The 12672-nt window shown below is 43.4% G+C and overlaps 1 protein-coding gene across 1 annotated transcript in view; it reads left to right on the forward strand.

The window, feature by feature from the left end:
* Positions 1 to 12672, forward strand: part of LOC103533898 (protoheme IX farnesyltransferase, mitochondrial) — a 98793-nt gene that overhangs the window by 73017 nt on the left and 13104 nt on the right. Inside the window, exon 6 of the mRNA XM_030461689.1 lies at positions 11435 to 11667. Coding sequence (XP_030317549.1) covers positions 11435 to 11667 — 233 coding nt within the window. The remainder of the gene's footprint in view (positions 1 to 11434; positions 11668 to 12672) is intronic.

The raw sequence follows: 12672 nt of genomic DNA on the forward strand, positions 1-12672 counted from the left end.
TCTTGGACATGAGCTGTAACCACTGACTCTTTTCTTTTTTAATTGACTGGTGATGAGTTCCTCCAAGGTGATAATAAAAGGATTTTTCCCCCTTACACAGACACAAACAAGCAAAACCAAAGCTGAGAACCCACGATTCTTTCCCCAGCTTCGTGCAGTGTTCTCTTGGTGGCTCTTCTCCCTGTGTCTGTCAGACATTTCAGGTTCATGTTTGTAAATTCTGGCTTAACACAGTCAAATTCCCCTCACTTTGTTCCCTGCATTAGGATTGGACCTTATCTGGTTTAACCACCCCAGCATCATTATTCAACGGGTGCCAAGTGTTGTAGGAAATGTCAGTGCTCAACAAGTCCATTATGGAGCTGCCTCTGATTAGGAGCTGCTATGCCCTGAGATCTGTTTACTGGAAGTCCTGTTGGAAGGGCATTTCTTTCTGTGAAGGACAGAGTTTATCACGTCTTGTACAAGTTATAACTTACACGTTATCAACTTGACAAGGCAGATACAAAAGAGGTTTTTCTTAGACTTTAATTAGCTGTGCTAACACAGATGCTTGCTCCTCACTCTTTATGAGCAGAAAAGCTGCATTCCTGAGGCTGAGATATGCAGAGAACCTCTTTGATATGTTTTATTTAATTATTTTTTTGTTGGTTTTGCTAGGGTCATAGAATCACAAGGAATATTATAAATCATGGTGTGACTCATCTTGCTGCCCATGTGTGACAACAATAATGTTGTATTCATGCACTTTGGTGCAATATGAATGGGATTTTTCTTTGGCTGGTTTGGTTTTTTCAACAAACATTTCTAAAATATAACAGCTCCACGTGTGGGTAAACAACCAAACCAGTACCTGGGAAGTCCCACACACAATACACCCATACGTAGCAGCTACTCAAGAGCAGCACCCAGAGAATTTTGAAATTCCCTGAAGATCAGCTGCATGCTTACAGTGGTACAGGGGAACCTGCAGGTAGGCAGGAAGGATCTGAATTCAATATGAGTTTGAGAGGCTGATCTACCTGATTTCTGTACCACTTAGTGGTGTCTAGAGCCTGCTCCTCCTTCTGCTGCAGACCATTACTTCTTGTCCTGCTGTCTCTGGATTCCTTCATTTTCATTGCTCTTACAGTTGTATTTAGGGTCAGTGATTCAGTGATGCTGTACTGAGAATGCCTGGACTATTTTTTTTTTTTTTTTTTTTTTTTTTAACAGGTTGTTAAGTACTCTAGAACTTCAGTTTTCTCCATCTTAATGAGGTTAAGAACTGGCTTGAGACTTCTCTACCCACCACTTTGCTCAGCAGAAGCATTTGATAGATTTAATCAGTCCAAATCACAGCAAAGTGTTTCTGAAGAGACCATTTTATCCATCCTGTTAGTCAGCTGGGCTCTGGTTCTTAAAAGAAGAGAGAACTAAGATTTTGGAATAAAATGAATGGATCATTTAACTGCCAAGTTGTAAGGTTAGGTTTGTTAGGTTAAAGAGGAAGATTTAGTTTAAATATTATTGAGGACATTTTTCAAATTTACTGTGGGTTTGTCTTGTGAGCACTTTAAAAAAATATTTACATTTTCATGACTGCAGGGAAGCTGTGGATATTATTATTCCCCCTTTCACTCCTACCTAACAAAGCCATATAACAAGCAGGCTCTGCAGGGTTGCTCAGGGTTGTTATGATTAGTTCTGGTGTGTATGACAAGTGTAATAAGAGCATAAACATTTTGTAAGTGTGGGTCCTTTTCATTTTTAATTTTTTTTTTAATGTCAAGTGGAGTGACGAGGCCCAATTGGAGTTTCTGCTTCGTAACAAAAGGCAGCATAAAAAGTTGGATTTCTCTCTGAAGGGTGGTGTTTGTAAACTGGGTGCCCAGGCTTTGCTGAGCTCTCACCCCAAAGAGGTGGTTGCTTTGGGCTCAGTCCTCCAGGCAGACTCCTGGACCCAGGGACACTGAAATCCCAGATCCTGGCATCCTTTGCCTAGAGTTAAGATGTGAAAAATGAGTAGAGGATATCTTAAGGAGAAAGCTCTATGCTGAGGGTGGGAATCTCAATTTCTCTTTCTATGGTTGAGTTGAAATTCCTCTGGCCTCATCCAGCATACACATTGTGTCTGTGGAAGCTTCCAGCCTAATCAATCAGACAATTTTGATGTATGTCAGCATAAAAAAGAGAGATGTGTCCCTTTCAAAATGAAAAGATTCCTTTAAATTTCCAGCATCTTTGTCACGGGTGTTACTAGAAACCAAATCACAAAATAGTCTGTTACAAGAATATGAACAGGCAAAATTTCACCAAGTGTGTTCTGGCAATCTTGAAAATGGAACTAATGTTATTTCTAGTTAAAGGGAATTTGATATAAAATTCCATTTTGTAGTGCATGTATAGCTTGATCTGCCACAGCAGTGAATTTTGGAGATGAGATACCAGACACTGACAGAATGCAGATGCTACTTGTAGACTGCAAAGACAAGGTTAAATAATAAAGTAAGAAAAAAGAAAAAGACTTGAAGAAGCTCCCCATTTGGTTGCACCTCCTTAGGAATGACTCGTCAGTCTGCAGTGGTAAATGACAGCCAAGTGTGTGTGTTCTGATCTTTGGAGATGATGGGGAAATACTGAATTTCCAATTAAAAGTTTAAAGTAGTTTCATATTTTAGTTTTCAGATACATCATCCTTCACCCCTTGTCATGAGTTCTGAACTTTATTGCATGATTTGGAATAAATTAATACCTATTAAGAACTTCCTCTACGTTTTTCCCCCTAAGCCAGGACCGTTTTAGCTCATTGATGGAGATTGCTCAGTTTAATAGAATTTTGATAGTCTGCAAGATTAAGTCTCAAGCAGCAGGTTCTTAGGCTTTTCATAATGTTCAGTCACAATGTACCTGTGGAAGATGGTATCAAGAGGGAGACTCTGGCTTTCTTCTGTTTACTGAAGTTCTGAGGGATGCAGAATCAGATCTACATGAAAGAAATAAAAGGGTCGAACAATACGTCCATTCTGCCAGTGCTAAAGCAATTTTTTCCATTTAATTGAAAGGAAATACCTCTCTTAGAGACTAATCCAATCTGTAATTGGAAGTCACAGTTGAATATAAAAATATTTTGTAATATTTTGTCAGTCATGCTTTCAGTCCTTGAAAAAAGATACACTGCTTCAAACCTGTACTTATTAGAGGTCATAATCATAGAATCATAGAATCATAGAATTGGCTGGGTTGGAAGGGACCTCAGAGATCAAGTCCAACCCTTGAACCACCGTTGCGGTTGCTAGACCATGGCACTGAGTGCCACATCCAGTCTCTTTTGAAATAACTCCAGGGACGGAGAATCCACTACTTCCCTGGGCAGCCCATTCCAATGCTTGATCACTCTCTCCGTAAAGAAATTCTTTCTAATATCTAACCTGACTTTCCCCTGGCACAACTTTAGACCCTGCCCTCTTGTCTTGTTGAAAGTCATCTGGCAAAAGAGACCAACGTCCACCCGGTTACAACCTCCTTTCAGGGAGTTGTAGACAGCGATGAGGTCTCCCCTGAGCCTCCTCTTCTCCAGGCTGAACAGCCTCAGCTCCCTCAGCCTCTCCTCATAGGATCTGTGCTCGAGTCCCTTCACCAGCCTGGTTGCCCTCCTTTGGACCTGCTCCAGGACCTCGATATCCTTCCTGAACTGGGGGGCCCAGAACTGGACACAGGACTCGAGGTGTGGCCTCACCAGGGCTGAGCACAGGGACAGAATCACTTCCTTGGACCATCTTGTAACCACTTTGACTTAAAATCTCAAGTCCTAGTGCAGAAGTGTTTCCTATCAGGTACATCCCCAGACTGTCTGTATGATACTCCTGGAGTTCACTCTGATATCTTTAAAAAAAAAAATAATTAGAATTGTTTTACAAAAGTCATCAGCGATGAAGCTACTAATCCAGGCCAGCGTTGTTCCAGTTTCAGTTTCCATTAGCATTGTTGTTATTACTATAGAATTTCTGCAGCTGACAACGGTCATGAATATGGTTTTTATTACTAAATATATAAATACACAGCCTGAAAGGATTTGTGTGGAAAGTTAAAATTTAATTTCACTGTTGGTAGGTTGCCATCATTCAGTTGTCTGCCACGATTACTGATTGCTTTGGAATGCTCTGTGCCTTACTCTGAGCTTAGAATGCTGGAAGCTCTGTGAATGGTTTTTTTAACCTCCCATCAAAAATCATTTCAGGGAAGCTACTGTTGCTATTCAGGGGCAAAATGTGCCTTTTGCTGCCTTTTGGCTCATTTCTCACAGTCAGCTGACTCTACGGCACTTGAGCCAGCAGACAACCCCACCGCCAGCTTCAGGCATCTGTCCATCTGGGGAAGCAGAGCTGGAAATTACAGAAATGCAAACCAGATGTGTGCTGGGAGGAGATGGACTTTCTTCCCTCCCCATTACCTCAGTCCAGGAAGAGCAGGAAGGCTTCTATGTAGTCCTCTGTTGTTGCAGCATCCTCAGCTCCTCCTCTCTGTTCCAGGTGCAGTGGAGTTGCCTGGTGTGGCCTTGGTGGCCTTTCTGTGTCTTCTTGGGGGATCTCTAAAAGCTGATGGGGAGGGGTCAGCAGTTCTTGGATGCTGGTCTTTAAAAACATAAACCCATATAAAAAAAAATTCCCTTGACTGATATTCCAGCTGAGGGAGGTGACCAAATCATAGCTTAGTACCATAGGAAAATCATGGTGATCACTCCTCCCCTGGGACTGCTTTTCAGCAACATTTTGTGTTGCCTGGCCACAGGAGTTGAGAAGGTGCCAGGAGATGAGCAAAGCTGGGTATCAGCAGTTAGGGAGAGGGATGGTTTTCTGCATGGGGTTGGGTGTTTTTGTGCTGGGGGTGACTGTGGGCATCCTTCCTTCTTGACATGACCACAGACATTTGTGGCCATAGCAGCTTTCCAAGGGATGTGACTTGTACTTCAGTTGTGTGACCTCTCATTGCTGTCGGAAATATGTAAAAATGTCAAGCTGATGCTTTTGTCTGAGTTTGTAAGAGCCTTCAGAAGCTTTAATAAGCATTAACTTACTGCTGACCTGGAAAAAATTAGGAAGAGGAGGGGGGCTTCCTCCAGCAGCCTTGTACTGGTGAGTAGTCTGGGGACATTTTTAGTACCTACGGATTCCAGAAATAATAAGCAACTTATGATGCTTACTCCCAAAATCTGATTTTAATTACAGCTTTGGAACAGCATTTGTGCACTGGATCTGCAGCTCAGCCCATGATGGTGAAATGAAATCTCAGAGATGAGAATCCCACTTGTAGCCTTTGTCTGCCAAATACCTTCTTTTGAGCTCCTGCTGTTTGCAGCCCGGCTGTGTCTGAGGCTGGTCCAGGCTGTTCCTCCTCTTCTTGCAACAAATTGTTTTGACACTCTATGCAGATGGAATTTGTGCCCAGAGTAGCAATATTGAGATTAATCTGAGCTGTCAATCTGGGATTCATTGTCTTGGCACTGTTTACCTGCTGCTGGGGAAGATGCTGAAATCAGGGCTGATTTAGGACCCTTTCTCTGGGCAGCAGCAGCAAAGGAGTGAGGGGAGGAAGCCTGGTGGTCTTGCTGAACATGTGTCTTCAGCAAAACAGAAAACTTGCCAGGTAGAACCAAACCCAGGTTTTGCCTCATCAAAAAATAAGTGAAAGTGCAATGAAAGGATGTAGCCTGTGCAGAGTATTTGCCATCATTAAAATCCCATGCAGAGGGATGTGAGGATGCGTGTCTTGGCTTCATTTGGATGTGGAAATGGCTCTCAAATAAATTCCTTCTCTTCCCACCCTCCCTTTCCCCACCCCAGCCCATGGTATGGGTGTGGAGGATGTGTTTTAGGGAGGTGCAGCCTGGCTGGAGGTGCTGGGCAGTGGGGCTGTGCTCTCCCCTTTGGCACACGAGTTGCCCTCCACGTGTTGTTCCTCACCATCCCTCTCCTGCTTATTTTAGATACCATCACCCTACATTTGGCAGAACATATCCCTGGCCCCTCGGCTGGAGTGACAGTTGTCAATAATAATGATAGTAATAAGATCTAATAGAAAATCACCTGGGAATGTAAATGTTTCAATCCATTAAGGCATTCTGTGCTGCAGCAAAACAGAAGTCATGGTTGTTTTGGGTATGCTTTGGTTTGGTTTGCCCTTTTCGAAGTGAGTGATGTTTTTAAAAGGTTTTTGACAGACAGAATTTGTTTTATTGCCTTTTGTCTTCAGCTTGGAATTTAATTTTCAAATATAAGCACTTACTGCTTCACCTGAAAAACCTGTAGGCAGTCTTAAATGGACACTTAGATTCAGGCTTACACTTTTATGTAAATATCTTCTGTGTGCCCGATTTCCCATTAACACAAGGTCACAAGTTAAGTTTCTTATCTATTTCTGTAACATCTGAACATGAACAGCATGCAGCTGCTGAGTGCATGAATGCACCTATTCAGGATTCTGGGGGCTTTGTGTCTGTATCTGTATACAAGTGTCAGTGTATTCACAGAGAGAGGCTGGAGCATTAAATGCTGATACAGGGCATTTCCAGACTTCTGAATGGTGGTAGATTTTAAGAGGGAATTTTGTCTCGCTTTTTGAATGTTGTGTTGGGGTTTTTTTCCAAACATTTCTTTAAATTTCTCCCCCTTTTTAATTCTGTGTTGTTTGGGTTTGTTGTTTTTTTTTTTTTTTATTTTAGTTCTAACTGTACTATGACAGTCATCTTCACAGAATGTTTTGCCAAAGACAGCACAGAAAAGCATGTGTCATAATTATGCTATTGGTCTTTACAGGCATTAAGCTTGCTAATAATGCTTCTGTGAAATAGGTAAAATAGTACATTAATTTGTAGATGGGCAAAAGCTTTTAGTTTGCTTTTCCCATTCAATTTTTCCCAGTAACACTGTGAGTCAATAAGGACTATTATCCACGACTCTGTTGCATACAGGTATTTCATGCACATGTGTGTAAGATCATTATTAAACATATAACCAGCTCATTAAGTGGCAGCTAGAAACAGGGATGCCCATGGATTAAAATAAGCTGCTGCAGTGTCTAAAGTCTCACCACTGTGATGAGTGAGAGGCCATGGGGATGCCCTGTGGCTGTGTGGGATCCCTGTATATCATCCACACAGGATTCCTCCTCTCCCCACAGCACTGCCCATCAGTGATCCTGCCCAGCCTGACCCACAGCATCTCCCTGGTCACCTCTGTGTCAGGAAAAGCTTGGAGCTGAAGGAGGAGATCCCTGGGTCTCCTCTCTTGGATGCTCTCAGCAGAGGGTCTGTCTGGACTCAGCTCTGTGGGAGAGAACCAGCAGCACATTGCCTTTGGAGCAGGGAAATTTTGGTAATTCACCATTCACACTGAAGTTGCCTCCCAAACCTTCAGCTGAAGGTGGATGTCTGTCAGCACTAGTAGGAGGCAGACTTTGGCATGTGCATTCCTAGGAAGGCAGAGAGCAAGGACAAGGCAGAACTACCAGTTTTGGGTTTTTCTTGAGGAGGTGTCCTGTGTGGTGACATAGTGGGTATTTTCAAGTTGAAATTCGAAGAGAACTCATTTGGCACTTGTACTGTTTTTCCAGAGTCTGATTTTAATCAGCCAAATAACTGAAACCAACCCCTCCCAAAAATCCATCATAAAACCTGGTTTCTTACTCAATATGTTTGCTTTCTGAGCTAGCTCCTTGGCCACTTTTCCAATGGAAGTTTGCCTTTTTTTTCCCATGGGAGCGATTCCCTTGGCCCAAGTGAACACCCGGATGAAAGAGGCTGATGTCCCCGTGTCTGTCAGCAGCCTGCACCTCCTGCATGGGGTGGCTTAGGAGGAAAGAAACCAGCAGAAACCCTTGGCCACCACATGTGAATTCCCCAGCACTGGGTCACCCACACCTGATGTTTGTGATGAGCACTGGAGGAGGTGGCAGCAGAGGGAGGAGCTGCCTGGACATGAAGTGATGGGGCAAATCCAGTGCTCAGCATTCACCCTTCTCCTGCTCCCTCCCTGGGATGCAGACAGCCTGGCAAAGGAGAGGGGGTCAAATCAAAGAGCCTCACACCTCATGTCTGACTTGTGACAGACCTAAGGTGAGCATGGAGATGGTGCCTAGAAGACCATAAATGAGTAGAATTCAGATTACCCCTTAAACCATTGTGATTTCTACCTAGAGTGGATCTTTTCTTCTTAAAATCTTGGGAGTCACTGAAGCAGAAAAACTGCACTAATGCCTGAAATATCCCTACCTTTTCCTGAAATAGTCCCTCTTTCCTGAAGAGGAATTGCTTAAACTTCTCCTAGACTATATAGACATTGCATATTTGCAGGAGACTGAGCTGAATTTTCCTGTCTTGTGTCTCACTGAGAAAGCAAGGACCTAATTTACTATTGCAATGTCTTCGTAATGCCAGGTAGTATTTTAAGGGGCAGAAAGAACAAAGATGAATTAACAGATCAGAGTCTGAGGTTTTGATCTCAGTTGAAGTTTTAGAGGCAGGCACTTGTAAGACAGATAATTCCTCTTCTAGAAGAGTTGTACAGCTCTTGATCGTTACAGAAATACTGGAGGGAAGCAGAAATTGTGATACTTTCAGGATGTCTAAAAGTAATGTAGTTTATCTGCTTATGAAGAGCAGCCACCATTGACTTGATGTCCTCCCCTGAGATCATTAGGAGAATTACAGACACTAATCAAACCAAACTGAAACTGCCTCCAGAAACTTCCTTTTAAAGAAGCAAAAAGAAAGAAACCAAGAAACAAAAATGTGTTTGCATCCACCAGGCCCAGACAACTTTTTAAAGGTCTCAGTCAGGTAACTTCACCCTTTCCTTTTGATAAAGCTTCATTTTTTAGAGGTGCTTTTCCAGTCCATCAGTTGGATGTGCAGGTAGGATGCAGCTGCCACCCCAGGGGTACCACTGCTGCAGGGAAGTGAGGTGGGGGAGATGTGATGATGCTGGGCTCAACCACAGGGTAGGGCTTTGCACCCCCAACCTTCACCTTCCTTTCCCATAAGGCATGAAGTGGGATCTGCCACTCTGTGAGCAGCTGGTGGGGTGTAGGATTCAGCTGAAGTGAGGAGGTTTGGATTAGTGAGAGGAGTGCTCATTGCATCAGGTCAGACCCTCTCCTCCTTTATGTCTCTGAGCCCCGCAGTAGTAGGGTCAAGCTGGGCTTTTGTCACCTCAAGAGTGTGTATTGTGTCGAGCTGGTGTTTACTGTCTGACTGTATTTTATTTGGGAATCAATCAAGATAGATTTGTTTAACCAAACCCAGTCAGGATTTCACTCCAGCAGGGCCCTATCTCCAGAGGACAGAGTTCTGTGCCACAGATTGTGTTTCATTGCCTTTCTGCAAAAGGGCACTGCTGGCTGCAGAACCAGCACTACAGCTCCTGAAAATGGTCCCAGATTTTATGGATCTCTCTGTCAGTGGATGGCAACATCCATTGCCTCTGTTCCTGATGCATTGGTGAGACTGAGACTGTAACACCGGAGAATAAAAGTGTTCTATGCACGCTCCATAGCCTAAAATCTGTTGATGCTTTTGAAAAGCTGGATAAAATGACTTAGTCAATTTCATTTAAATTGAAGGCAGGTCTGAGATTTGCTCAGTTTAGTTCTTCCAATTATTCAGGCTTTCCATACCATATTGGTCCAACAAAAGTCTTAAAAATAAAAATTTGAATGCTAGGATTTTTTTGCTGATAAACTTCCCATAAAATTCATCCCCACCAGCGTATTTTTGTTATGAGGGTTGGAGCAGTGCTTGCAACACATATTTTAAGGCTAAGGATTTGGCCAGAGGGCAGAGTGATCACAGAATACAAAGGCTGCATAGTTTTCATTTAGAGCAAGGCTAAACTTCACGTGGGGACTTTTGTTGTAAGCACACATATTTTCTGCTCTGATATGGATGACTAGAAGTGTGTGTTTAGCCACATGGGTTATTAAATGCAAGTTGGTTAATGGCATTTTCCTCCCTTCCAGAGCTCTCCCCCACCACATTGTTTATTAGTGGCATTTAGGTTCTTTCTTTCCATCATACCAGACACCCTCCAGCAAGCACATGTGAAGGGATCTGCACCAGCAGCTCATGGCCATCTGGTACAAGAGAGCAGCAAATGAAGCTTCCTTAGGGTTGCATCACAGTGCTGCCTGGAAAGTGGGATTTGGGGAACCAAACCAAAAATCCTTGTTCATCCAACCTGGATGTTTATTGTGGAACTCACTACAGAATCACAGAATTGTTTCGGTTGGAAAAGGCCCTTAAGATCGTCGGGTCCAACCATCACCCCAGCACTGCCCAGGCCACCCCCACCCCATGTCCCTCATCCCCACATCCCCAGGCTCTGAAACCCCTCCAGGGATGATGGGGACTCCAGCCCTGCCCTGGGCAGCCTGGGCCAGGCCCTGACAATCCTTTGGGGGAAGAAATTGTTCCTAATATCCAACCTAAACCTCCCTGGTGCAACTTGAGGCTGTTTGCCCTTGTCCTGTTGCTTGTTCCTTGGGACCAGAACCCAACCTCCCTTGCTTGAATCTACTCAAACAGATGCAGAGATCCAGGAGGTCTCCTCTCAGCCTCCTTTGCTCCAAGCTCACCCCCCCAGCTCCCTCAGCTGCTTCTCCTAAGGCCTGTGCTCCAGACCTGAGGTTGATTCAGCTTCAGCCACTTTCTTACAGATTTTAACAGCCTTCCCCGAGCTGATGTGCAGTAGGAAGCAGGAGAAATAATTTGCTATGTTTCTTGTTTGTTGCTTTTCCCAAACCTAAAATACCTTTACTTAACTCCAAGCACACTTAGAAGGTAATTAGTTTTAATTTTGGTTCTGTTGACTTAATTGCTTTGGTGTGCTACACCTGCTTAGCACAGTGCCTGAGCTAAATGGGAATATAGAAAATTCATCCTTTTTTTAGTAAAGCTAAAAAATACTTTATTCCTGTTGATGTACTTTCAAAATGATTGAATGTACTCTTTTCCTCCTAAATGCTTCCTAATGTTGTGTCTAATCCAGTTACATTTCAGGCAAAGGGTTCCTGGGATAATAGCAATCAGTTAAAAATCTGACAAGTTATGACCATTCTTATTCACTCTAAACCCTGAATACTTTTTCTAGAGGTCAAAATCTACAAGATTAAAAAGAAAGAGAAAGAAGGGCTGTTTACCTGCACAACCTGAATTGATTTGGTGATCACAGGAGCAAGAATCAGCTGCAGTTGCAGATCTGCAGCAAGACTGAAAGGCTGTCTTAGGATGGGGGATCAAATCTTAGGATGGGGGAGCAAGTGGGAATCTTTGGGCTGGGCAAGTAAAAACAAAAAAACAACAACAAACTAAAATCCAATTCTAGTTTTTCGGAAGGGACAAAAGGAGAGGGGCAGCAGTCAAACTCTTGCTCAGTGTGTGTCTCCTGCTCTCTGCCCACAGCCCCCTGCTCGCCGTCTGCTTCGCTGCCTCCTGCGGGGTCCCGGGCATTGCCCTGCTGGTGCTGGGAGTGAACCCTCTCACCGGGGCCCTGGGAGCCTTCAACATTTTCTTGTACACGTGTTGTTACACCCCCATGAAGAGACTGAGCATTGCCAACACCTGGGTGGGAGCTGTGGTGGGTGCCATTCCCCCCGTCATGGGCTGGACCGCAGCTACGGGGAGTCTGGATGCTGGTGAGTACATCCCTGTGTAGCTGGGCAAGTCTTTGGGATAGCTCAAAAGACTTCCTCAAAAAGCAGTAAACCTCCTTCTTTATGCTTCCCAAGCAGCTTCTGCTGTTTGCCATGGCAAAATCTGTCCCAACGTGGTACCCTGAGGACTGAAGAAGCAGGAACGATTGTGTCGTTCTCTGAACGGGGGCATTTCGGGGGCAAATGTGAGCTGGTGAAAGATTGGGTTCTGTTGAAAACCTAGATGGAAAATAGTGTCTTTGGGGTTCCCAGGGAAGAAAATGTGATGTAATTTCAGGACTAAAACCATACCCACTTACACGTCAAGAGCTTTCAGCTGGAAAATTCCCAGATGTGTTTATTAACTGTCTTTCCACAAGCCAGAAAATATCCTAGGAAGATTAATTTATTGCTGTATTTCTTAATTGCCCACTTCTAAACTCTTAAGTTATAACTGTTCCTTCTCCCCCCCCTTGAAAAGCAAACGAAGATTTCTATTTTAGTAACTGTGAACCCTTTTTACATCCCTCATAAAACACTGATCTCTTCAGCAGCTAAACTCTGACACAATTAGGGCTTGTTTTTCCTGCCAGCTAGAAACTTAAGAATCAAAGTGGCTCCACATAGCTATATTCTGAAGAAACTAATGAAGTTCAATTAACAGCTCTGCTTAGAATTTTTTAGCACACACTCATCCCACAGTGAGGCATATTTAAGGCTGGAATAATACTTTCAACAACAAGGCTTTTAACCAGAAATCATCAGGAACTGGGCAAAATCCATAGCACACTGTTCTTCACTTTTCTGCTGCTTGCTTCTCAAAAAAGTCAGTCTGAGTTGGCTTGGAATCCACACATTCTGATACAGACCTAATACAGACCTGGGATGAAGGGTTTTGTGAGGCTTTTTTAACATCACTTCTAAGCAAACATTTACATCTAAGAAAGTTTCTTTTGTGTTTAGACCTATAAATGTTACATATATATTTATAGTGTCTCAGTTAAGGTG

The sequence above is a fragment of the Calypte anna genome, chromosome 18 (assembly GCF_003957555.1).
Source record: "Calypte anna isolate BGI_N300 chromosome 18, bCalAnn1_v1.p, whole genome shotgun sequence".
NCBI lineage: Eukaryota > Metazoa > Chordata > Aves > Apodiformes > Trochilidae > Calypte > Calypte anna.